The sequence below is a fragment of the Corylus avellana genome, chromosome 6, assembly GCF_965113065.1.
Source record: "Corylus avellana chromosome 6, dhCorAvel1.hap1.2, whole genome shotgun sequence".
NCBI classification, from domain to species: Eukaryota; Viridiplantae; Streptophyta; class Magnoliopsida; order Fagales; family Betulaceae; genus Corylus; species Corylus avellana.
Window position 1 is genome coordinate 4,666,992 of NC_142495.1, and position 26,390 is coordinate 4,693,381.

The 26,390-nt window shown below is 35.8% G+C and overlaps 2 protein-coding genes across 3 annotated transcripts; one reads left to right on the forward strand and one right to left on the reverse strand.

Moving 5' to 3' along the window:
- Positions 1 to 904: 904 nt before the first annotated feature.
- On the reverse strand, positions 905 to 7,759 carry LOC132186250 (RING/U-box superfamily protein). The gene is made up of 9 exons (XM_059600125.2): positions 7,034 to 7,759; positions 6,611 to 6,878; positions 3,501 to 3,602; positions 3,329 to 3,411; positions 3,112 to 3,228; positions 2,606 to 2,708; positions 1,847 to 2,525; positions 1,513 to 1,706; positions 905 to 1,110 (listed from the first exon to the last, which is right to left on the reverse strand). Exons 1-9 carry the CDS (start codon positions 7,150 to 7,152, stop codon positions 1,000 to 1,002), a joined length of 1,776 nt encoding a protein of 591 aa, XP_059456108.2. The 5' UTR covers positions 7,153 to 7,759; the 3' UTR covers positions 905 to 999.
- Positions 7,760 to 9,955: 2,196 nt separating this feature from the next.
- SEC10 (exocyst complex component sec10) lies at positions 9,956 to 23,603 on the forward strand. Of its 2 annotated transcripts, XM_059600124.2 has the most exons (25): positions 9,956 to 10,132; positions 10,349 to 10,444; positions 10,610 to 10,852; positions 10,953 to 11,027; positions 11,194 to 11,295; positions 11,419 to 11,469; positions 11,548 to 11,653; positions 12,312 to 12,431; positions 12,695 to 12,786; positions 13,735 to 13,903; positions 13,986 to 14,062; positions 14,203 to 14,301; positions 14,404 to 14,494; positions 15,225 to 15,310; positions 15,402 to 15,575; positions 18,139 to 18,192; positions 18,265 to 18,393; positions 18,501 to 18,593; positions 18,689 to 18,835; positions 18,942 to 19,039; positions 20,626 to 20,710; positions 21,187 to 21,245; positions 22,279 to 22,377; positions 22,456 to 22,539; positions 23,025 to 23,603. In XM_059600124.2, exons 2-25 carry the CDS (start codon positions 10,349 to 10,351, stop codon positions 23,101 to 23,103), a joined length of 2,508 nt encoding a protein of 835 aa, XP_059456107.2. In that variant the 5' UTR covers positions 9,956 to 10,132; the 3' UTR covers positions 23,104 to 23,603. The 2 variants fall into 2 exon arrangements, with proteins under 2 accessions (XP_059456107.2, XP_088373614.1); XM_088517488.1 differs by lacking the exons at positions 9,956 to 10,132; positions 10,349 to 10,444; positions 10,610 to 10,852; positions 10,953 to 11,027 and having other exon boundaries at positions 11,278 to 11,295; positions 11,426 to 11,469.
- Positions 23,604 to 26,390: the final 2,787 nt, after the last annotated feature.

The window sequence follows — 26,390 nt, forward strand, 5'->3', positions numbered from 1 at the left end:
AGGGCCGAAAATTTAATCTACGACTTGTGAATATGACATGTAATTTTAAAGTTAAGATTTAGGTTAACTAGGTTCGGGTCATAAATAAATAACTCGTTTAATAAACACGTCATGTCGTGTCAACCCACAGGTTCACAGGTTGACCCGTTTATTATTATTATTTTTAACTTAAATTTTTAACCCCAAAAATAAATAAATAAAAGAATTGTCATTCATTTGTTTTGTATTGCATGCTATAGATGTCAATTGGAATTAAACAAGTATCTTAAAATTGAGCTAAATAAATTGTCCATATGTTTGTTGAAATTATTCAAGTTATTTTAAGATATGTTGAGATGCACATGCTCAAGCTCAATCAACACTAAAAATAGATCCATGAATTAGCTTTTGTTGTTTCGGAAGCTTTCTATCAATTCTCTCAACCACCATTTTTTTTCGATTAAAAACTGCCAAATTATTGCTTGAATTTTGTCACTTTTGTTAAGCTATAAAAATTAAATTGACTTCACTGCCGTTTAGGTTAAGTTGTGACAGGTCATGTCAAGTTAAAACCAATTAACAACTAAATTAAACGTGTTCATAGATTGGGTTGTGTCAACCCGAAACGAGAGGTTTATCTAAATGAGTTATATGTGTCGTATTTTATTACCCATTAAGAAAACGTGTTGTGTTCGAGTTTGAGTGTTTCGGATTGACATAAATGAGTTCGTGAGTCAACTGGGTTAACACGAACCCGACACGCCAACCCGTTTTGCCAACCTTACTTTAGACCCTTCTCATTTATAAACATACATGGAAGGTATTATGTCACCTTATTGATGTAAGTTATTTAACTATTGTATTTAATTATGATGACAACATTAAAGGATGGATTATCGTATGTTCTTTTAGTGCATATTATTAATTTACTGTGAAAATCATGATCGATAAAATTTTTAGGAATTATAGAACATTAATGTAGATCTGTTTTACACATTTCACTGAACACTTAATTACTCACTAGCCCTTTCCAAAGAAATGTTCTATTTGTAAGCACCCTTGCGACTGCAAGCGACTTGTCTTAGCTCCATACTTGCACCTCTTTGCTCCCACTGAACTCTCCTTACCATCCTGCAGAAATAGTATACATAGAATTGTTGACGCTAGCATAAGCACATGCACATGAATAGAAAAAAAAATGCACATGGAGACCAGGTAAATATATACCAAAACACAGGCTCAGCAGTGCAAAATATTAACATTGTTTACAAAACCTGTCTATATGGATAGATTAGAGAGATATTAATCCCCTATAATCATAGATAAATACACAAGGACAAGACTACAACAGCATGATCGATACCAAAATAACATGAAACAGTTACGTTGCATTGATTCTCAAAATCAATCGCCATTAAACTAGCAAATCCACTCAAGAGTATTCACCATCAGATTGGTAAATGCTACAGGAATTTCAAAAATTACATTTTAGAAAAAATAATTAAGTTAAAAGATATGGACACATAAACTCACCAGTGAAGATTGGTTTGGACACCTCAGAACCTTGATTCTACCACCTCTCCCATCAGCTCCAGCAGCAATCAGGTTACCCGTATATGAACCTTGCTTTGCTAATGATCCATTGCTTTGGCTCCGCTTGCACCATTTACCCAGATACCTGTGTGTTCCATCTGGGCCAAGCAATCCGCCAGAAAAACATATACCCCCTGAAGCATTTCGAAAGTCATATAAAGAGAGGAAAAAATAAGTTTACAGTTTTGAGTTTCTAATCATTTAATGTCTTCAGGCAATTGTTAATCGTTTCATGTCAAGCTTAATCCAAACTCAAATTGCACCAACGTTATACCTGGTTCAGAAAGTGGTAGTGGGGATGGAGACTCCTTTCTAATGTTAAGCATGGGTGGCTCAACTTCTATAACATCATCAAGAAGCAATGTCACATCCTCGTCCAGGGCAGCAGGAGTCTTTCCCATATCATTACTGATACCACTTCTTGAACCCGAATGTTCTACCAGATTATCTAGTCCATGCACTCTAATTTCTTTGCTCATGTCAGAAGCTACCTGTGACCTCAATGGAGTGGACTTCTGCCCAGTTATATCTTCACTGGTTTGATATTTAGCATTAGGATCTGAAAGTCCAAGTGGAGCTGTAGAAAATTTTGAATCATCCTCATCTATTAAGAAGTATTCATCTCTCTCTTTATTTAGAGCCATGGAGCTTGTAGCTTTTTCAGTATAATTTACATCCATATTGTTAGTGAAACTGAAGTTTTCCAGTTTCCTAGAACACGATGGATTACTAGTCAAGCTTCCTGTCTGACCTGAATTAAGCATGGGTGCAGAAAGTTGTTTCTCTTGATCTTGCGATGAAAAATCATTGGCGGGCAAAGAATTAGAATTAGAGTTACTATTCACACCATTTTGAATAACCCCTTTGCATCTATTTTTCTTTGAAGCTTTTAGAGACCTCAAAACTTCGTTATCTTTCACTTCGAGAGCTGTCTCCAATTCTTGTAGCCTTGTCTGATATGGCAAAAAAAAAAAAAACATATTAGGAACCAATCATTAAATGAGATTCACCTACAATCCCATCATGGACTTACCTTTAATTTATTCGTCTTCTCTTTAGACTTCTCAAGTTTTCTGCAAAAGCGAGCCTCTCCTCTTCCAAGGAGGTTGCACTTTGCCATCAATTCTTTGTAACTCCTATCAGAAAATGGCCAGCAGAGATTTATATTAGAAAAAGCATAATTAAGAGAGAGACAATACAAAACCAAATTATTATTACATATAAATATTATACAAGCACAAGGCTCATCAATATCCATAGTGATGTTAAAATAGGGCTGGCAAAACAGGTACCTGGCAAATAAATAGGTACTCGTTTATCCTATGTATGCAATTATTCTTTATGACGCTTAGATCAACCTTATTATAAACAAACATGCATAGGATAAACGGGTCATAAACGGATCATATTAGGTACCTGTTTTGCCAACCCTATGTTAAATCAATAAATCTTAATTGAGAGCAAATCACTCAACCAAAACTAGACAATTTTCTCCATTCATGTATTGAATCAATTGCAAAATGACATTAGAAAATCTACCTATTACGCACTACTAAGGATTTCCGTAGAATGTCTATGGTATCTTTGTTGTTGGCAGCATTACCAAAAGAGGCAAGTTTTAAAACCTCCTCTTCATCAAGATCCAGATCAGAAACCCTGCATTATGAACCATATAACCATGTGAGCAACAAAAAATATATAATATAGCCAACCAAATATTGAGAGATTGATTTGCACATAGTGCAGATGCACTCACAATTTGAATGCTGCAAGCTCTTTGGCCAAGCCCATATTCCTTTCTTGCAACCTCAAACATTCCGAAGTTGATTTATCAAGCTCCTATGACAGAATTGACCAAAACTTTAATCCAAAATCTAATAAACAAATTGAACCCAGAAAAAGAGAGAGAACAAAAACTAATAGCTCACCTGAGATTTCAGATGAAGTAGCTGTTGCATGGATGTTCTTTGTTTCAGGGCGTCATTCTTTAATGCTGCTTCCCTTTTTGCCTGCTCTTTACAAGAACAAAGCTAAAGAAAAACAGTTGCCTCATAAGAACCAGTTGAAAACAAAAAACAGTAACTTTTAGGTTAGAAGACTATACATATAACTGCAAATTTGAACGCTGTGAAACTGAGAAGATGAAATCAAGACAACTTACTAATTCAAGTTTCAAGTTGAAAGTATTTCTTGGGAAAATTTTCCAATAAAATTAATATATAACCAATCTCTCCCATCAGTCAGACAGATGCGATATATATATATAAGGCAAAATTTTGCAGGAGAATAACAAATGCCAAAGAAGAGTACAATATTTGCTCTGGCTTCGACCAACCAACAATCTGTTTCAACGCTAAAACAATGGAAGCAGATAAATTAAAGTTTGTTTCATTTCATGTTTCCTGCCATTTTAGCTTTAAGATATTACCTCACTCAACTATGACATATCTTTGTACAAGCAACTGTAGAGGTTTTCTTTGGAGAAACTACCCTCTCAAATTACCACCAAATTTGCAATATCCCTCAAACTCCAAAAAGTTGAAATATACTCTACCAATCTATCAAGCCCTTTCAATTACTCACTCCATTAGGACTTTCTGTTAAATCCTAACAAAGGAAGCAAAAATGATAAAAATATCCCTTTGGGAAAAAAAAAAAATCAGAAAAAAAAGAAAAGCAAAAAAAAGGAAAAGCAAAACAAAAAAAAGGACCCACGGCTTTAATTTTTTTAATTTGTTTAATCTAAGGGCATAGTTATATTTTCACAAACTTTATAGGTGCATAACGAACAAGAGTTGACAATCTATTAATAAACTACTAGTTGATAATCTATTTTTTAACCTCAGTCTATGTTGTTAATATAAAACTACACTTATCCCCTTACTACCCAAATCGCAATCTCCCCCCAAAATTTCAAAAAGTAAAACAGGGGTTGATAATCTATTAATAAGACAGACTAAGGTTAAAAAATAGTCAACCCAAAATTTGGATGGGAGACCAGATTGGGCTAACAGAGGTAACCCCATTGCCATAATGTGTATGTGTTTCCTTTCAACAACTCCATTTTGCTTAGAGGTATGGGGGACAAATGAGTTTGTAAAAAATCACATTTGGACTCAGATAGGTTTTGAATTGATTGGAGACATACTTCACACCATTATCAATTTGAATTTGCTTTATCACACTAGAAAATTGTTTTTCAACAAAAAGTTTAAATTTAACAAAACATTGAAAAACTTCAAATTTATGAACTAAAGAATACAAACACGAAAATGGACTAAAATCATCAACAAAGAGTTCATAAAAATGACAACCACTAAGAGAGGGTACAAGAGATGTCCACACATCTGAGTAGATTACTTGTAAGGGTTAATTGGAGGTCTACTATTGGAGGTCCTAGTAGAACTAGAGAAAGGTAATTGCTTTGCTTTCCCTAATTAACATGACACATAGACATTACTTTTATTGATAGAGCCAACTCCATGCAATTGTTGTTGGCTCACAAGACACCAAAAAAAACAAATCTGAGAAGATGCCACATTGAACCGATTGTCTTGAATCCAACAAGAGCAGCCTAATGTTTTGTTTTATTCAGTGACTGGGGATTAAGATGGATAGGATACAAGCCATTCTCACTCAGTGCCTATGGGAGCATTGTTCCGGTCTAATTGTCATTCACAGTGAAATCATTGTTGGCTAGTTCAAAGAAACAATCATTGTTTAAGCAAAATTTGTTGATGGAAAAAAGATTAGCAGAAGCATTTGGACAATGGAGAATATTGTTAAGAAGAAAATTGGCTTTTGGAAAACAAATGAGCCAGTGTGTTGGATGGATATACCTACTCCAACAGTGTCATCACCTTCAAACGGCTACAGGATTGTGATATTATATGCATTAGATGTGATGTGAGTGTTGGCACCACTTTCTGCAAACCACTCCCAATTCTCAAATTCTGCATTTGTTTGGACAACCATAGCAGCAAGTTGTGTAGGTGGATGACGTCCTTCATAGAAGCAATCCATCCTATGATAACGATCAAGAGCTTTGTAATTATTTTTCCCACAAATTTGACAGGGGAATGAGGTCCTTGAGCACTGTTTGAGGCATTGGAGAAATTATTGGGGTAGGAATTCGGTTTAGACATAGCAGGTGGTCTACATGAATTCCCTTTGGAATTCGTATTCAACCGAGGCTTCCTAGGAGGACCAGTAGAAAAATTTGATGGGGTTGGTTTGTTGGTATAAAGAGCAAAAGAGCCTGCTTCTGGTAGTTCCATGTGATGTTACTGACTTTCAAGCAAAATCTCATGACAGACTAATTTAGCTTGAAAATCAGCAAACATCATTTCTTGATTACGAACAGCAAAGGAAACTGTTGTTCCTTGAATTACAAGTTCCTTTCTCTTCTCCACCTACACTTTAGTGTGATAATGTTGGGGCCATTGCCTTAGCATTCAATCAAGTCTATCTCAAGATTTGGACAGGAAGGCAGCAACTAGAGTTCGAAATGTAGAAGCATCATCCAAATTTCAAATACAAAGAGTAGAAGATAACTCAACAGTGGAAACAGGGAAAGCACTATCTGAAGTTCAAAACCAAAGAGTTGCTGATAATCCAACATCTATCTCCAAAAGCTCAGTGACTTAGAGTGCAGCATTTGAATTTTTAATGCAGATTGTTATGTTTTGAATGTTGAAGGATATCATCGTGCACAGCTTGTATTCTATTTTGATTGTTGTATATCACGTTTTGTAACAAGCTCTCTGTACTCATCATTATAAATACAATTACATTTACTTTCTATTTTCATAACTTTCATTTCGATTAGATGTAGCTATACACACACACAAAAAGACAAAGCTGACCTCGATTGAGCCAAATATACAAAAGAATAAAAAACTTTCTTGCCGTCCTTCAAATTCTTCATAAATGAAAAAAATCTAACGAAACCAAATAATATATAAACTAAGCCTAATTTCTTCCATTTTCGCAAATTTTCTCAGCAACCAAACATAATCACAAAAAATTAATCAATTACCTCCTCATTGACCTCTTCGAGCTCCTTCACCTGGCGCTCTAAAACCGAAGTAAGCCCTGACACCTTTGTCTCCAATCTCTTAAGTTCCCTGCACAACTCTTCGGTGTCTTTCTCGCAATTGATCGGCTTCTGAGTGAGGACCGTATCGTTCGAGTCCCCAACGGACTGAAAATAGAGACGACTGGCATTGTTTGCCGAGCAAAGCTGCTTGCACACGGGGCAAGTACATTTCTTCGAGTTCGAACAGTACTCGAACCACTGCTGTAGACTAGGGTTTCAACCACGCACACAATCAACAAAAATAGTATCAATTTCAATTTGTGACTTTTCATTGGACGCACATATACATGTTCAAATGTGTGCGCGCGCGCGCGTGTGTGTAGAGAGAGAGAGAGAGAGAGAGACTGAGAGAGAGAGAGAGACCAGAGCTCGTGGAAGACATGGCCGCAAATGGAGATGGCTTGGATATCTTCAACAATGGGCTTGAGATCTTCGTAGCAGATCGAGCAAATGGTCTTGGCAAAGGTGGTGCCACCGACCATCTCTCTCTCTCTATCTATCTATCTGTGCTGAGTGCTCTGGTTCTTTTATCGCCAGTCCCGCTTTCACTCTGGTTAATCTCGGGAAAAAATGGAGCGAACTTTGAAATATGTCTAAGCGGGAAGAAGAGGGAAAATCGAGAAAATTTTGCACCCAAATATTTCCCTTTTTATCGTGCTGCCACGTGTTCAATTGGCACGTGTACACTACCTTTCCTAAGCAAATCTTAAGGTACTTGGCGTTGAACCAGGCTTTTACCAATAAAGGAGAAGGAAATGAAACGAAAATTTATGCTAATGATTTTATGGCCATGACCACCAGATCTCAGAGCACCTGCTTTACCGGAGCCCGGAACTCCGTCGACTTCGTGGCCTAAACATTATAAGCCTTATCGTCTGTTTAACGGCTGTACAGTGAACATTACCTTCGATCGACCTCATTTGTTTGGAACCCTCCGGTGTGGTTTGATCGGGGAAGTGAATCCTTGTGGATTGCGAAGCTATGAACAAGTTGGTTTGGTTCCTTTTCTTTCCACCCCCCACCACCTATTTTCAGGCCTTTTGCTGGGAAAGAAAATTGGAATTGGGAAGACAGAGAAGATGGAACACGTTTTCCTATCTCAAACTTTGTGATTTAATAATATAATTTTAAGGGTTTATTTTGTTTGTAATTTCAAAATGCTTTTTTTAAAATGCGTTTTTTAAACGCAAGGTTAAGGTTAAAAGTTCTGTTTGGAATTGTGTTTAAGGGGCCTAAATATATTTAACACTCAAAAAATTTGTTTGAATAAAAAAAAAAAAATACTCACTTAGTAAAAAATTAAAATCGGTTTTAAGAGTCTAAAAAACTTGAAAATAGTCAAAGCACATTTTTTGCAAAAATTTAAAAATGAAGTTTTTTCCAAAAAACTATTTTTTGACTTAAAAATTATATTTGTCAAACGCAATTTCAAGCTCAAAATATTTGATAAAATTATAACTTGACCATTAAAAAAGTATATTTTCAAAAATACTTTTTTGCTTATAATTTGAAAATGTATAATTTATAATTCAAATTACATTTTTTTTAAAAAATAAAAATGCACTCCCAAATTATATATTTAATGTGATTTGGTTTGAACTCTCACTTTTAGTATATGAAATTGTAGACTCGTAGTGCCAAACGCGCTCTAAAACATGCAACTTGAAAGCGCAAATGTTTAAAACAGAATTATGGCTCCATAGATTTTAGTGTAAAATATTTTTTGATATTTGGTGCGATCGAAAATAATCGACAAACTTCAAATATTTTTAGATTGACCTAAAAAACTTATTTACTTTTGAAAAATAGTTTGTATTCTAAAAATTTCGTAAACCATTTTTTGAGTTTGCATTTTTTTAATTTTTCAAACTGGAGTATCGCATCTTCTCTGAACCACTGCTGAAAGTTATCAGTTGTCTTTTACAATGACCCATTTTCTGTATAAGCCAAACATCAAAATATATTTTTAAAAAAATCATATTTTAAAAATAATTTAGTTGAAAACATTTTTTCCGACCAACAAAAAAAATATATATTACATGGAAACAAATGGAATTTAAGGGTATATTAGCAAGTAGCAACCATCCCTCTCCCTCTCCTTATTTTAATTTCTCCAAAAAAATAAAAAAAGGTAAAAAAATCTTTTAAAATTTACTTTTTAATATTTACCAAACATACTCTATAAGTATTTAATAAAATTATAATTTGACATTTAAAATCGCTATTTAGCATTTAAAACGCATGTTCTTGCTTATTATTTGAAAACATAAATTTTTTTACTAGTTTTTGGAAAGCACTCCTAAACAATACAACTTTATCTAAAATTACATTTTCCATGTAGAAAATCGCAATATGGAACCCACTTGAAGAGTACCATGTACAATCAATATGTCGACCAACTCTACTGAATAGGCTTGCTTTATTAATCGGACCGAATCACATGCAATGAAAGTTATTTTATTGCACTGCAAACTGTGATAGCTTCGTTGGAATCTAAATCCTTATTGGTCTTTCAACTCATAAATAAGTTGCACATGCTCAACACACTATGCAAGTTCATGCCCTTTTTCTTTTATAATTTTTAAAAAATAAAAAATACATCACATAATTTCATCCTCCATGTATATATAATCCCAGAAAATAGGATAAAGTTTTCCTCTAAATTGGATTAGAAGGATTTTCTTTAATCTAGTCTATAAAAGTGACAATAACATGTGACATGCACAAGTTTTTAATGAATTGTATTACAACTTTGACTTTATTATTAAAACATGTGCATCTCACATGTTCAAAAGATACATGTCACTTTTATAAATTAAGTTAAAAAAAATTATTCTAACCCAATTTAAAAGAAAATTTTATCCCAAAAAATATATGTAATTATTCGGGAAGTTGATTGCAACACTTCTTTCCCTCACTTCTTGCATAAGATCTGACACATTAAAAAAAAAAAAAACAATCCCATGAATACGTTGCAAATATCGTATCAACTATCAAGTTGTCAAATTCGTGTTTGGTAGTAAAAATAGAAGGAAATAAGGTAATTAAACTACGTAATTTTTTTTAAATAATATCAATAATGTAATGAAACATCTATAGTATTATCAACAATAAAAAAAAATAAAAGATGGAAAGAAAAAGAAAATGGTATATAGAAACCAAGCTAAAGAACAAACAAATAGGAATAGAGGAAAATAACAAAGAATTCCAGCTCGGTTGTCTGGGCATTCCAAATGACCACTTTTACCCTCCCAATCATGAGCCAATAGCTAAACCATTGGAAGGTTAAAGTCGTCATTCGGGCAATTCCATTTTCATCGTAGTCTTCGTTTGGCGAACAGCCTGGTCTTTCCAGTTTCTCCCTCTCCGTCGATCTAAACCCATCCAAGCAGTGAAGGGGCAATCAAACTCTCGGCGACCGTTTCTGCCAGTGTCTCTCTCGCTCATTCAGGCATCATAGAGGTGCTATTTCCCTTTTTGCCCTCTACGAGATCGGACTAATTAAAGAAAACGTTTATTTTATTATATAATTATCCCATTATATTTAATTTTGTCATGAATTTGTTATCTTTGTTGAAGGAATTGCCAGTTTAGATTATTTTCAATTGCATTACCCACGAGCTTCAAATTGTGCGATCCCATTCTTATGCTTCTTATGAGTTATTTGACTTGTTACAGATGAAAGATAGCAGAGATGCTGTCAAGAACGATAAAGCCTCAAAATCCTCAGCTGTTAGCTCTCTCCCACTCATTCTTGATGTGGATGACTTTAAGGTAGGCTTCAAAACGCATCAATTTATGTTATGCAGATTTGCTTATTGTCTTCCAGGTTTTCAATTTCGGCTAGGTCTTGTTAGTCTTACACATTTCTGATTTGGTAATTAATTCGATGATTTACTGTGAGAGATGTGCTTAGAGATTTAGGTTTGGAACTTGTAGGGTGATTTTTCATTTGACGCGTTGTTTGGGAACTTGGTGAATGAGCTTCTGCCGTCTTTCCAAGACGAAGAAACTTATTCATCAGAAGGGCATGGCAGCGGCGCTGGTGGCAATGATGCTTTGTCGAATGGACATTTACGAGGGGATGCCGCGAAATCGGCTGCCCCTTTGTTTCCAGAAGTGGATAAGCTCTTGGGCCTATTCAAGGATTCTTATAAGGAGTTGGTTGATCTTCGAAAACAGGTATGTTTTTGAAACAGTAGGTTATGGAACGCGGAGTATAAAAATAATCGTTGGTTTGATGAGGTTTTCATTTTTCTGTTTCTCTTCATATTGGTTGAAGGTTGATGGTAGACTCAACAATCTCAAGAAGGAGGTCTCTGTCCAAGATTCTAAGCACCGCAAGACACTCGCTGAGGTTAGTTAACTGAAGTGTTGCTTTGAATTGTAATTCATGTAATGAGTTTTCCCATGAATCTGAAAATTGAGTTACATATGATGGTTATATGTCCCTTGTGCTTTTAATGAATTTGCTTTGCTTATAAAAAAAAAAATGATGGTTGTCTGTATCTTTTCTTTTTCAGCTGGAAAAAGGTGTAGATGGATTGTTTGATAGCTTTGCAAGGTTGGACTCACGTATTTCAAGTGTTGGACAGACTGCTGCGAAGATTGGAGATCATTTGCAGGTAGAGTTTTCCCATGCTTCATTGCCATATGCTTATGATCCTTGTAGTTAATACAATTTTATCACCATCTCCATTGAAACTTTGTTATTTTATGTTTTCATTTATATGGCGTTTTCTTGTCAGAGTGCAGATGCTCAGCGAGAAACTGCTAGTCAAACAATAGAGCTTATAAAGGTATTGTCAATTGATCATTTAGTTTATGATATCCTTTGTTAGAACGTGCTAACTGCATTATTAATTTAATCCCTGCAGTATTTGATGGAGTTCAATAGCAGCCCAGGAGACCTAATGGAACTTTCACCTCTATTTTCTGATGACAGCCGAGTTGCGGAGGCTGCTTCAATTGCACAGAAATTGCGTAAGATGGCCTTAGTTACCCATAAAGTTATTTTTTCATAATTTTCATGAGAACCTTTTATTCATTTGCATAAGCATGATGATGTTCTCTCTAAACTTAACAGCTTTTCATGACAGAATCAGGTATCATTCTGTTGTTACTAGAATTAGTTGTGAGCTCCATTTCAGTTAAAGCCAAAAGAATTTTGAGACTTACTTTGTTTGCATTCTTGTCAAAAACCTCATGATACTTCATGCTTTTTGAGGGTTTGCTTTTGGGTTGGGTTGGGTTGGGGGGGAGGGGAGAATCTTTTTCATAAGTTTTACATAAAATTTGGGAAAAGCATTAGATAAAAAAAAATTCGGTCTCTTTGTAAGTTGTTGTAAGACTGAGGAGGGCTGAAAACTAACGGAAAATGAATGTTTAGTAGAAAAATGTGTAACATAAACAGAAACAAATGATCTATCATTTTACTTTGTTGGAAATGAGTATGGTCTTTCATTTCTGGTAGGGAGATAACTATTTATCAAATGCTTATGGCAAGCTGCAGTTCATAACAAGAATGTTAGAGAAGTTGCCGATATTATTTCTTCATAGACGAATTATCTGTGTGATACTTGTATGCTCTTCACTTCTCTTCACTTCTTTGTAAACAACTTGCTATTTCTATTGATTTTAGGGTCATTTGCTGAGGAAGATATTGGAAGACAAGGAGTAGGTGCACAGCCAGTTATGGGGAATGCTGCTGCTAGCAGAGGATTGGAAGTTGCGGTTGCTAATCTGCAGGATTATTGTAATGGTAGGGTAACTTTTACAGAATAATGGACGTATTGACTCCTCAAGAAAATCAAAATCATATATTGTACTCTGCATAAGAGATCTAAGAAGTCCAGTGTCTTTTAAAAATGTTTAGAAAACCAAATGTTTTATAATTGCTATTTGATACAAGGTCTTTTGAAATTTAAGTTGGAAGTTAAAATTATCTTTTTACTTATAAGTGTGTGTGTGCGCTTGGAGTCATAGGCTTTCTTATCCTTTTTAGTGGTGTTTGTCCTTGTGTAGAACTGGAGAACAGATTGCTTGCTCGTTTTGATGCAGCATCACAGCGGAGAGAATTGTCTTCAATGGCTGAATGTGCTAAAATTTTATCTCAGGTAAATACTTTTGTTAGATCTGATATGTAATAATTTAATTATTATTGATTTTAAACTTAATAGCTTCGTTAAGTAGCTCTTCTTTCCCTCCTTCCCACTCTTACTTCATCTCTCTCTCTCTTCATGGTTTTCTTATATACAAAGACTGAGAGAAGTCGATTGTGGGCATTTAGAATAGTTTGTAACGTGGTGTAGTGTTAATGCATAGTAGTCTTCTCCAAGAGGTGTTAAACTTTTAAACTTTGCCTGTATTTATGGTTTTCAGCTTGTGTTTGCAATGATAGGTGTCGTTTTGTAGTTTTAAGCCACTATTCATGATATGTTCTGTACTTTCAGTTTGTTGAAGGTCCTATTTTCACTATAAGACCATTATCCATAGTAGTCTTCTTTTTTCCCCCTCCAAAGGGAAGCTTCTAATATCCCAATGCCCAAGTAGTCTTAGTGCATAGATGTCTAGACTATGCTGGGTGATTTTTATTGTTTACCAAATGGGTCAGCACATTAAAATGTGATTAAGTGGTTTTAATTTGGCTACTTGTACCTTCAAAACATTAATGATCGCCTTTCTAATTCTCTAAAACTTGTATAGATGTAATGTGCTCTACAGTTTTTGGATTCTTATGTTGACCATATTTTGTTGTTGCTGACTGCTCCATCAGCATCATAAGAATTTATGTAAAATGCCTGTAGATTTCCTATTTCTTTTTTACTAATGTTGTTGTCGTTGATTTTGGGTTTTGGGCCTCCTTCTGTATTTAGTTGGTTATTTCATTTTTTAAGATTTTTATTTGATGCATTTTCATTTTGGGCAGATAATTTGAATTTAGGATGTTGTAACATCATCTTAACTGAATTGGAATAATTTATTGAAGTCAGTTAAGGGATTATTTATTTATTTTTCCTTTCTTTTTTTCTTCATTATCTCACTGGTCTGCTTCTGCACTGCAGTTTAACAGGGGTACAAGTGCCATGCAACATTATGTAGCAACACGTCCTATGTTTATTGATGTGGAAGTCATGAATGCAGACACAAGATTAGTTGTTGGGGACCAGGGTGCACAAGCTAGTCCTAGCAATGTTTCTCGTGGGCTTTCTTCATTGTACAAAGAAATTACAGGTTTGAAGGATTGCCGCTGATCTTAATGCAAACAATTGAATTATTCAACAGAGTTGTTATGTCTTTATTGTTTGTCTTGCAGATACCGTGCGTAAAGAAGCAGCAACAATTATGGCCGTATTCCCTTCTCCTAATGAAGTTATGTCAATTTTAGTACAGGTATACAGGCAGTGGATTCATTTTTTTTTTCCTAGTTTCAATGATTTCAGGTTGTGCATTCAAACTTTATTTTAGCATACAAAGATTGTATTTGTTAGTAAGTTCATAAATATGACTAGTTCTTTTTCTCTCGTATGCAGCGAGTTTTGGAGCAGCGAGTAACAGCTCTCCTGGACAAATTATTGGTGAAGCCATCTCTTGTGAATCTACCTCCTATGGAAGAGGGTGGACTTCTATTAGTGAGTATAACTACTAGGGCTTTGCTTTTTCTTCTTATACCGATCCCAGGTTGAACTAACAATCTCATCTTTATTTAATTCACATTTAACTTGATTCCTCAGTATCTTAGAATGCTAGCAGTGGCATATGAGAAGACACAAGAACTTGCTAGAGACCTACGAGCCGTGGGATGTGGTGACTTAGATGTTGAGGGTAATGAATTATTTTTAAATTGCTTGTGCCATTGTGCATTTTACCTGTGTTTGGATATCAAACTTTGGTAATATTGAAGGAAATGTACTAGAATATTGTGCTAGAGGAACATGAAGTCATACAGGTTTTTCGTGGTATCTTATATGAGGATATTCATAACTCAGGATGCCTGCTATGGAATTAAGGAAATTCCATTGTTATGGTGAGTTATGTTGCAATGGCTGTGTGGGAAACTATTTAGGTGGTTCTGAATTGGGTATGCAAAGCTTCTGTTTTTATACCTGTAACATGCATTACCTTGTAAAATATACCAGGCAGTGTGTGATTTAATTCTAGCTGGCTCAATTAATTGATTCTAGAAATTTTTAGGTTTCATTTCGTAGCATTTGTATTCTGGTGGTAAAGATATTAAGTTAAATTGATGCACCATTCTATCTGGGAAGGGCTTTCCCTTGTGGGGAAAGAGTTGAACACCTTTTCTAAAAGTGAGTCCAGAAGGGTGAAAAATGGCGCTTTGTGTAGAGTTTTTTTTGGGGGGTCATATTTTAACACATTACTAGTGGATATTTCATTTGTATAACGTAACAAAGCTGCCAATCTTGAATTACTACTTATTTATTAGACAGCAGAGTAACTGCTTTCAAATGATACACTACTTTTAGTTATTTGCCTTGATTCATGTACAAGTTTTACTTTGTTATCTTAATAACAACTCTCTCTGTTGGTTCAGGCCTCACAGAGTCTTTGTTTTCTGCTTACAAGGATGAATATCCTGAACAAGAGCAGGCCTCTCTTAGACAACTATATCACGCAAAGGTCTTCTTCAATTGCATCATTTCTTGATCTAAGTTTTTGACTGTCATCTTGCTTTACTGGAAACAACCTGTAACGTGATAATGCTACACAGATGGAAGAATTGCGTGCTGAAAGCCAGCAGATCTCTGAGGCAACTGGGACAATTGGGCGCTCAAAAGGAGCTTCGTTAGCATCTTCACACCAGCAAATATCTGTCACTGTTGTCACAGAGTTTGTGCGCTGGAATGAGGAAGCAATTTCCAGATGTACTTTATTTTCATCTCAGGTAATATTTGATCCTGCAATTAACATCATATGTAATTAGTGGGAGTCCTCATTTTATAGCTCAACTTAACTGGGGATTCAATATATAATGCTTGGATAAGTACCTGTTAAAAAGTTTGAAGAAAAAATAATAAACTGTACAAATGTCTCCACTTGCATTTAAAAGTTCTCCATTATAGTTGAGCCCTTTGGATCTCCTATGCCCTCACTGAGAAGGTTCTTTCACTTGTATCACAGTTCTCTTTTCTTTTTTGTGAAATCAGATTACGCATTCTCCAAGTTCCATTGCTTTAAGCGAAATTTTGGATAATTTAGTGGGTTTTGAATATCTGTTCAAGCTTTTAAAAAATAGGAATAGGAAACTCCTAAAATGACCATTGTAAATCAAAACAAGGATGAGGGTTGTTTTAAATGGATGGGTGCGAAGATTAAATAATTGAAGTTTGGTAGGTAATAGAAATGATGTTTTGAAATTATATGTCTCTTTTGGATCGATGGTAGAAATTATACCAGTCAACAAAGCAGTGGTTCCCTTTGTAACATGTACCAGTAATTTATCTTTGCTGTATATTGTTGCTGGTGGTTAAGGTCTCAAGCTTCGTTTCTACTTTTTCATTTTTTTTTTAAAAAAAAATTCCTAATTTCCACACATACCCAATGAGTTTTGAGCCTATGAGCTCCCCCTCCATTCCATTCATATGGGAGGAGGTATCGTTTGAGCTCTGCTCATTGGTGAAGCTCTTTTCTACTTTTGATTGGTGTTGATTCATATTTTTGTGCCCTGTGGCTGGGTGAATTTTGTAGCTGATCTAGTAATAGATGTCTTTATGCTAAGATCAAATTAGGATGCCCAAAACATAATAGTAAAAATAAAGAATGGAACAGACAAGAACTCATAATGGCTTATGAAACAGACCCAATCTTTGATAACACTTTTCAAAAAGTGTAACGATAATGTGGCTGGGTAGCTGGGATTCTGGATTGTGGGGTTGCGTCCCTGCCCTTGAAGTATCTTGGTCTAATATTGGGTCATCTAATAAGGCCAAGCAGATATGTGACAATGTTATTGAGAAGATAGAACGTCATTTGACTAGTTGGAAACGGTTGTATTTGTCTTAGGGTGGTAGGATTACCCATATCAAGAGTACCCTTTCTAACTTACCTACGGACTTCATGTCCCTCGTTCCTCTCCCTACGAGTGTTGCGAACCGTATTGAGAAGCTTCAATGCGATTTCTTATGGGGTGGGTTAGGTGAAGAGTTCAAATATCACCTAGTGAGTTGGCCTAGGTTTGTACATTGATCTCTGACGGAGGGTTGGGATTAAGAACTTGCTGAGGTCCAATCATGCTCTCTTAGGTAAATGGCTTGGGCGCTATGGCTTGATAGAGAGGCTTGGTAGAGAGTGATGGTGGACTCTAAATATGGAAGTTTATGGGGAGGGTGGTGTTCTATTGAGCTTATTGGGGCGTATGAGGTGGGTTTATAGAGGAATATTAGGGGGAGTTGGGGGAAGTTTTGCAACCACACCAGATTTTAGGTGAGAGATAGCTTCAAGGTTAGATTTTGGCATGATCTTTGGTGTGGGGATATGGCCCTTAAAGAATGCCTTTCCAACTTTATTTGGTATTGCTTGCACAATGGATGCTTCTATTGCGGCTTGCGTGGAATTTTCTGGATGTGCCATTCAATAGAATGTGAGCTTTGCTAGAGCAGCTCATGATTGGGAGGTGGATGCCTTTGTCATGATGGTTTTTGATTCCCTTGGAAGAGTGTTTGGTTGTCTAAGGTTCCATTGAGGGTGACCTTTTTTGTATCGTCGCCCTAGGAAATATCCTTTTCATGGACAATCTTCTGAAGCGGCACGTCATTGTGGTTGATAGGTATTATATGTGTAAAAGGAATGAAGAGTCCATGGATCATTCATTTCCCTTTGTTTTGTGGTGTATATAGAGGGAAATGAATGATAAACGTTTTGAGGATTGTGAGAGGACTTTGAATGAGATTAAGTCTTTATTTTTCAACACATTATCTTTGGACAACTATTTATGTTTTTCCTTTGGCAATTAGTTATGATTTTCTTTTTTTTTTTTGCTCATACTAGCTAGGTGGCTTTTCTTGTATACTTCTTGTGTACATAGGGGTGCCTTACACTTTTAATGATATCTCGATTATTTATAAAAAAAGAATGATGAAAATACTTTTTAGACATAGTTATCCAAACAAGTTTTCAGATGTGGTCCCCACAGAAAACACTTTTTAGTTTTCCTTTCAAAGACACTTTTCATAACACAAAACACTTTTAGAGAACTTTCCTCACCTTCATACAGAACATCTTTCAGTTTTCAAACATTGAAAAAAATTTTCAAAGTACAAAACAGAGAAGAATTTTCAAAACCTCACCCAAATGCACTCAGAATCTCTCGGGAATTTAATGAAGGTTCTCTAGGGTTTGAGACTCATCAATATTGAGGTGAAAGCATTTAGAATAAGCTAAGAAATTTTCTGGATTTGATGTTTCATATATTTTAGCACTTTCCTGATTATTAATGTGTCCTTGTGCAGCCTGCTACCCTTGCAACCAATGTAAGAGCGGTTTTCACCTGCCTACTAGACCAAGTAAGTAGTTAAATAACTTAAAGGTATTCGTTGGATTTGTGTCATAGGTACTCATACTTTTCCTTTTTGCAGGTTAGTCAATACATAACGGAAGGGCTCGAACGGGCTAGAGAAGGCCTGACTGAAGCTGCTAATTTGAGGGAAAGGTTTATGCTGGGCGCAAGTCTTAGTAGAAGGGTGGCTGCTGCAGCTGCATCTGCTGTAATTACCAGATCACATAATTTGTGCATTCTAAACTGTGTTTGAAATTCTTCTGTCTAAAGTGGAATGTAATGAACCCAACATAAGAGTGATTGATTGATGTGTAGGCAGAAGCTGCTGCTACTGCTGGTGAAAGCAGTTTCAGATCATTCATGGTTGCTGTACAACGTTGTGGTAGTAGCGTGGCTATAGTTCAACAAGTACGTTGGGTTGTATTTAATCACTATAAATATAGCTCACCAGATAGTGGCTTGATATAACTGAAACTTTCAATGATTTGTACATTTCCCTGCAGTATTTTGCAAATTCTATTTCTCGGGTTTTACTGCCCGTTGATGGAGCACATGCTGCTTCATGTGAAGAAATGGCAACTGCTATGTCCAGTGCAGAGACTGCTGCTTATAAAGGGCTTCAACAATGCATCGAAACTGTGATGGCTGAGGTCAGTTCTGAATATAATATCTTTTATGTAGTCCACGTACAAAGCAGCAAGTAGCTAGGCACAAATCCTTATCAGTTACCTGATGATGGAACCTCCTACTTTGCAGGTAGAACGATTGCTTTCAGCTGAACAAAAGGCAACGGATTATCGGTCACCTGATGATGGAATCGCTCCTGATCATCGACCTACAAATGCCTGCACGAGGTACATCCTGCTGACTTGGAACTTGTATTCTGAATTAAGAACTCTGACATTTTTGTGGGTTTTTCTAAAACGGCATGGATGCAAGTCAATATATGTATAATTTTTTTTTCTAGAATAATTTGAAATATAGTTTTGGTGGGTTTCTTCCTCCCCTTTAAAGTTGTGGGCTGGGTATGGGATTTCCTGTTAAACCCCAAATGAGCTTGGGCCAGGGATGAATTTTAATCGCCGTCTTGTTTATATTGTAAATACCCATATAGTTTAATAATACTTCAAAATATAAATATATATTTTAGAGTTTCCTCTTCATTCTCAACCACCTCCACCTCCGCCCCTGTGCCCTGCCCCTCTCTCAAGTTGATGGCTGACCAGTGTAGGAAGTGACGTTGTCCACGGCGTTGAAGTTTTCTTTGTCCTTGTCTGATCGTCTCAACCAGGCCACAGAAACCTCTTTCCTCACCTGAGGGTTGGAACATTAGGGGCAAACTGATTTGAAAATGTCCTGCATCAGTAAGAGAGTTTTGATTCATAGAGCTTCGGTAGCCAATATGTGGAATTATTGTTTGGATAGAGGCTAGAGTTCAGTAAGGTTGTTTCTGGTGAGTATGAGAGAAAGGTGGTGGAAATTAAGGGCTCGTTTGGTTTGCGAAATAGACCTAAGGAATGGAATGGCTATTCCTATGGAATAGTAATTTTTTTGTTTGGTAAGGGTCTATTCCTAGGAATAGTTATTCAAGTGGGAATCATTAATTTGTTACACAGGAATAGCTATTCCTCTAAAAAATGAGTGAAATAGCTATTCCTGATGGAAATGACTAAGTTTTCCAGAAAACCTATTTTTTTTAAAAAAAATATCTCCAACTTAAAAACAAAAAAGAAAAAAAGAAAAACCTTGGGGTGGCCGGCCACCCACAGCAGGATTTGGGGGTTTTTAGTAATTTTGGTTCAATTTCAATTATGAAATATGTGTTGCTACCAAGCTAAAGAATTGGAATAATTATTCCATTCAGACCTCTTTTATTCCCAGTAATACCTATTCCTTTTCTTACTGGAATACCTATTCCGCAAACTATACGGGGCCTAAGGTTATGAGTGGGAGATTAGGGCTTGTGGAAAGTTGATTTGAGAATGAAAATCTCCAGGTTAGGGCTGAGTTGAACCCTTCCCCTTTTTTGGGTGCAATCAATGCCATACTAGGTAGAGGAAAATGTCAGGGAGAGAGCTACAGTGGTGGTGGGCTGTGCCTGATGAGGATCTATTCTTCAGTATATACATGGGGCGGGTATGGGCACCTCATTAGAACCCAATGCAAGTTCAGGACAGGGATGAGGGTTTTTTCCTTGGCAGGGTGGGACAGGGAATGCATGCCCTGTGTATTAAACCCTTCCCGTTGCTATCTCTATCATTTTCTTCACCATTTTAAAGTATATAATAAATTTGAGGTTAGTTTTTCACTTATGTTTGTCTTTCAGTGGTGACTCCATGTTATAGAACAAATCTGGCCTGCATCTGTTACAGTAATTAAAAAAACTAATTTGATTACCATGATGTTTCTGGTGAGTAATGTTTTCTTTGCTCTTTGCTAGAGTGGTGGCATATCTTTCCCGTGTGCTTGAGTCTGCATTCACTGCACTGGAAGGTCTTAACAAACAAGCGTTCCTGACTGAATTGGTATGACTTTCATTTCCTGAGGTTTCTTTTGGCCATTGATTTATATAAATCTATGGCTTTGATCCCTTGATTCTATCTTCAACCTTTCCTGGTCCAGTTTGCTTTTGTGCAAACGATTTCAAGCATGCATATGGTGAAATAAACAAGTGTGATGTGCATGGTAGTATGCAAAGAAGCTGTCACAGATGTAAAATCAGATAATTTTGTTACCTATTATTGTTTCATACTATGCAAATTTGTTGTATATATATATACACACACACCTTAGACACGGAAAAGAATGAATGCTTTCAACTATTACATTTCTTCACAGCATGTACCAATGTTATTGTAAGGAAAATTATCCATCTGGTTGGTTGATTTTCCAGCAGTCTTTTTTTGGGGGCGTTGGGTGTTGGTTCAGCAACATTGAAACAGTAATATCTTAAGTACTAACATTTCTGTTGAGATTTGAATTGGTCTCTTTTTTATTTTAGGGAAACCGGTTGCATAAGGGGTTACTTAATCATTGGCAGAAGTTCACTTTTAATCCCAGGTAACTGGCCTGACCCTATGGTTCATACCTTGTTAATTATTTTTTAAAGTTTTCACTTAAATGGCAAATGGTTGTTTTGCTTTTTGATTATAAGCTGCAACTTTATTTGGTGACGGAGAGGTTTTTCTTTTAGTCTATTAAGTGTGGATGTTGGCCGAAGTCTAGTCTCATATATTGAGAAATTGGAAGTACTTGATTATATATAAAAAAGAAAAAAATGGATTAAAACCAATAAAAAAAACCTTAGAAAAACTTTTACTAAAATATATATATATATATGAGACTGCCTTTTTTTTTTTGATAAGGTATGTATGACACTGCTGAAAGAGGAATAACAGAAAGTCCCTCTTTGGGTTAGGCTGCTAAGGAAGAGCACTTAGCCAACGAGTAGACGCACCAAATGCCAAAAGAGCAAGATCTATTTGTTCGTACGTGGCAACAAAAAGATTTTATGCAAAAATATAATCACTTTACTTTGTTGGTACTACTACACCTGCACCTGATGAACAGTCTGAGAGCGCAGGGGACACACCTATTGATTCAAAAGCCTTATCCATCCTGATGCGCCGTGCACCATCTTTTCTTTCTCTTAGCCTTAGATTAGAAGGGCACCTATGATGGTGGTTGAAGGAATCGGAACTTCTTCTATCTATCTATATATATGCACACGCACAGAGAGGGAGAGGGAGAGAATAACACCTCTTCTTTTTCTCTGAAGTCTGAAGGGAAACTTTTACAGTTTCTCTTGTTACTTATGTTGGCGATCTCTCTGGAAGTTTGTACTTTGTAGTGTCACAATGGGATTTTGTTCTTGCTTTATCATTATGTGGGCTTCTCTAATGTCCATCTTCTTCTAATTCCCTAAAAATTTGGTGTTATGATCTTCCTTTGTGGAATATGTTGTTTGGCTAATTGTGCAATTTCTTGTCGGATCTGTTGTATTCTTTCTCTTATCAACGCTTCGTCTGTTATTATCTTTAATATGCAATAGTTCACTGACATCTTCTCCTTGTTTGTGTTTCTCTTTTTGCAGTGGAGGATTGCGGCTGAAGCGTGACATAACTGAGTATGGAGAATTTGTGCGAAGTTTCAATGCTCCTACCGTTGATGAAAAATTTGAATTGTTGGGCATGTAAGTTGCAAATGGTTTGCAAGATTTTCTATTTTATTCATCTTGTATCTTAAATGATCGATGAACTTTTGTCTTCAGCATGGCCAATGTCTTCATTGTTGCTCCAGAAAGCCTCTTAACTCTGTTCGAGGGTACCCCAAGTATACGGAAAGATTCCCAAAGGTATTAGTGAGAACAAGTTTGAATGCATTTTTATGACGATTCCCTAAAATGCATATAAAATATTATTATTAATTCTAATAAGAAGCAAGAATTCCTTTTCATTAAATAGCGTGGATGTTTTACAAATGATTGTAAATGTTCAGATATTCTGTTTTTTTTTTCCCCCTCCCCTCCCAAACATATCCAGATACAAGAACATGTTTTATCACAATGATTTTTTTGTTTGTTTGTTTGTTTGTTTAGAGTAATAATAGATGTTACCCTTGTGTTCACTCAAAATTGACGTGGCTTTTAAAATTACAATTTGATTAAAATTCAATAATGATCTATTATAAATCTAATGATAATTTTAAAAGCCACATCAATTCTAGATGGACACAAGAGTAACGTCTATCATTACTATTATGTTTATATTTTGTGGTGCGTCTTTTGCATTGGAGGTGCCTGTATTTTATGATTAAAGTTTGATTTGTCTGCCAACATAGGTTTATCCAGCTTAGAGAAGACTACAAGAGTGCAAAACTTGCAGTCAAACTTAGCTCCCTGTGGCCAAGCTCTAGTTGATACGGAAGTGGCATGCTGATTTAGATATGACCTCCAAAATTTCTCGAATAGTTCACGTCAAGCTGTTAATAAGCTGTGGGAACTGACTTCTCAAGTTGCATTTATTTGGTGGCAGCTCGACCAATTTCGAGAACCAATTGAAGATTATATTAATGACAAGGCTGATGAGCACGTCTTTGGACAGAAAATTGGGTAAAATAGAGTTTTTTTTTTTTTTTTTTTTTTTCTCTTTCTTTGGAGTGTATATTTTTGAAGTATGGGTAGGAAGACTCAATAGCTTTATATTCTTTAAGGCTTTTTAAGTTAAATGCTAGGTTCAATCGGTTTTTTGTCTTTGGTGACAGTTCAGAAAAGGAAATTTCATCTCAGGTGTGCTCCCTTGTAAATGATACGTGGGTATGGAAAATGCCACTGAAGTTCTTGTTGCCTATACTTGAAATGCAAGTGATGTAGTGCGTACTTGTGATTTCAATATAATTTGTTACAATGTGATTCTTTCATCTGCTTTTCTCTGGATCACGGCTTGTTTGGAGGGCCCTTCTTACTTAAATTGTCTGCTGTAAAGGCTTTTGAGAAGAATCTCTCAGCCAAAATTGTTACGTACCCACTTCTCCACACTCCGAGGTGACTTTTAAAACTACTATTAGACCAATAGTAGTTTTAAAAGCCACCTATGAGTGGAGAGAAGTGGAAGTGTGTGTGGTATTACTCATTTGTTAAATGTGTTTTGGGGAGTGTTTTTCGTTTGAAAAAGTATTTTTAATGTTTTTTTATGTTTTTGTGTTTTTAGGAGTGTTGTGTTTTAGGTTGTTTGTAAAATTATTTTTTAACAAAATTGACCCATATTGTTCTGTAAATGCAACAATGATTAGTTTATTTGAATATATAATAGTATCATGGAGGTCCTAGTTTAGAAATCTCAATAACTATACTTATTGCACGTAAAAAGTTAGCTTCTTTAATTGTTTCCATACAAAAAGTAATGTATATGTAATATGATGTAGTGTAATTCATTCTTCTTACGTTCTAAATGAACATAATTATGAGTTACTAGAGTATACGAAAAGGATAGGATAGTCTCTACCCTCTAATGATGGAGGACGCACAAATGAAGGTCGAAAGTGCGAGCACATGTCTAATCCTATCGACTTCATGAATAACAAAAGGGTAAAAGGGGTCGAGAAGACACACAAAAAGTATAGCCACTGATTTTGACACATGGCAACGCCCTTAACTGTGGTGGGAGTCATCCTGTTTTTGCTAGTGTGCCATATTTCTTCTCCCACTACAAAGTGCTCTCTCTCTCTCTCTCTCTCTCTCTCTCTCTCAATGAGATTGAATAGAAAGAGATTGATTGATGAAATTTAGTGGGAGAGGTGAGTTGCTTGTAGATCGCTATCTTTTTTGATAGCTAATGTATCTATCACTTGCATGTCCTTGTGCCAAACCCACGATTTCTTCTCTCCAAGAATGGGCCACTCTCTCTCTCTCTCTCTCTTGCTGCATAAAAAAACACCAAGAAACGAGTGCTTAGGTATTGAAGACCTATAATGAGCACTACATCTTGGCAGGTCGTCGATTATTGGCGTTTCCATCGGACCCATACGCCTAGTCTTAGACGTAGAAATTAAACTGGACTGTTCCATCACAAAATCCCCCAAGAAGACACAATTTTGAGAGTTTTTTTTTTTTTTTTTCCCTGGGTGTAAATGTTTGACCAATCAAGTGGGAATTGAACTACATCAAAATCCAGTCCTACCAACCAAAACCAAAACCAAAACCCAATCCAACCCCAGAGATTTCTTCCCATAGACCATACCACAATTGCTTTTTCACAACCCTCCATCAATGTCAATAGGTTACCAAAGTGCAAAGAAAAAAAAAAAAAAAAGGGCATGATGGCCGGTTTCTGTCATAGCCTTTGATGGTTGGTGGTCCAACCCTACAAGTGCTCTTTTTTTTCTCATCTACAAGAACTCCCCCCCTCCTTCACTCCCTTGCCTCAACTGAAAAGATTGCTTGATTGATAGGACTTAGGCCTACTGGACGGGAATAATGCTCACACATGCAAATTGGTACTCTTCATATAAATTGTTAAACAGATTTTTGTTTGTGATTCCAAATTTCTTGTGGAAAATAATTGCATTATGTTATTGAACATGTGATTCATATAATATGATATATATTATATTTTGGTTTACTCATGGAGTACGTATCCCTGTCCTCTTCCTTTTTTTTGTTATTTTCCCATTTTAGGGGGGGAATCATGGCATGCTTTACCCACATCACACCACGCCTTCATCACACTACTACGAAATAACAACTTATGCCCTCATCCAAGAAACAAGATTTGTACCTTATTTTATTCAAAGAATATTTGAAGTTGTAATAACTTAATTAGTAGCAACTTGCATGGAGAAAAATCAATTGGGCACTATCAAATTGCTTAAAAAACGAGCAAGGGGACGGCCGAGCCACGAAAAAATTAAAAAAAAAAAAACAAAAACTCGCATTTGGCTGAGTCAACTCAACCAAATTGTAGACTTGCCCCCATGTCACTGTCCCCACACGCTTGCATTTCCAAGCCTCGTGCAGCCCACTTACAAGATTTCCATTGTATTTGTACTGCATATTTCTTGGCATTTGCATTTTAGCCTCTCTATTTTTGTTTTTTCTAAGCAAATAATACAACACAACAAAACAAAAGAACTAAAGAGAAAAAGGGGGGTGAAGGTAATAAAGGATTAATTTGATTAGAGAAATGCTGACACATGTTAACACGTGATAAAAACCACACTAGTCATTAAAAAAATTTTAATACTCTCCGATCACATGTTATCATGTGTCAACAAATTATAGACCAAATGTAGGTATAGTACGGACAACATCAATAAAAGGAATGGACAAAATATGCAGATTGAGTATAAGTCAATTGAGATTGCAATAAACTTTACAAAAGAACTATAAAATTAAAAGTAATGTTATTTAATAGATAGTTATATAACTGAATGATATAATAATTGAAATTAATATTTGGTCGGCACTTGTTAAAAAAAAAAAAATTATTGACACGTCATCTCAGTTCTATAAGAATCGTATAGTATTATATTAAATAGCATTACTTTAAAATTAATTAATGAATAAAAATATATAATTGTAACGTAAGATGTAAAGCATGGAATTAGAGGGTTTTGATCAATTTGTGTTAAACAATAATACCATAGGATTCGAAGAGAGAGAACACGGTTGGCATTTAAGTCACAAGCCACGCGATGCTGGTAACTCTG

Coding starts and splice junctions, on each gene's coding strand:
- LOC132186250 (XM_059600125.2), bottom strand. CDS start 7,152: ATGGTCGGTGGCACCACCTTTGCCAAGACCATTTGCTCGATCTGCTAC. Junction 3,603..6,610: donor TCGAAGAGGTCAATGAGGAG/GTAATTGATTAA, acceptor GTTTTTCTTTAG/CTTTGTTCTTGTAAAGAGCA. Junction 2,709..3,111: donor TCCTTAGTAGTGCGTAATAG/GTAGATTTTCTA, acceptor ATTTTCTGATAG/GAGTTACAAAGAATTGATGG.
- SEC10 (XM_059600124.2), top strand. CDS start 10,349: ATGAAAGATAGCAGAGATGCTGTCAAGAACGATAAAGCCTCAAAATCC. Junction 10,853..10,952: donor TGGTTGATCTTCGAAAACAG/GTATGTTTTTGA, acceptor TATTGGTTGAAG/GTTGATGGTAGACTCAACAA. Junction 15,311..15,401: donor GACAACTATATCACGCAAAG/GTCTTCTTCAAT, acceptor AATGCTACACAG/ATGGAAGAATTGCGTGCTGA.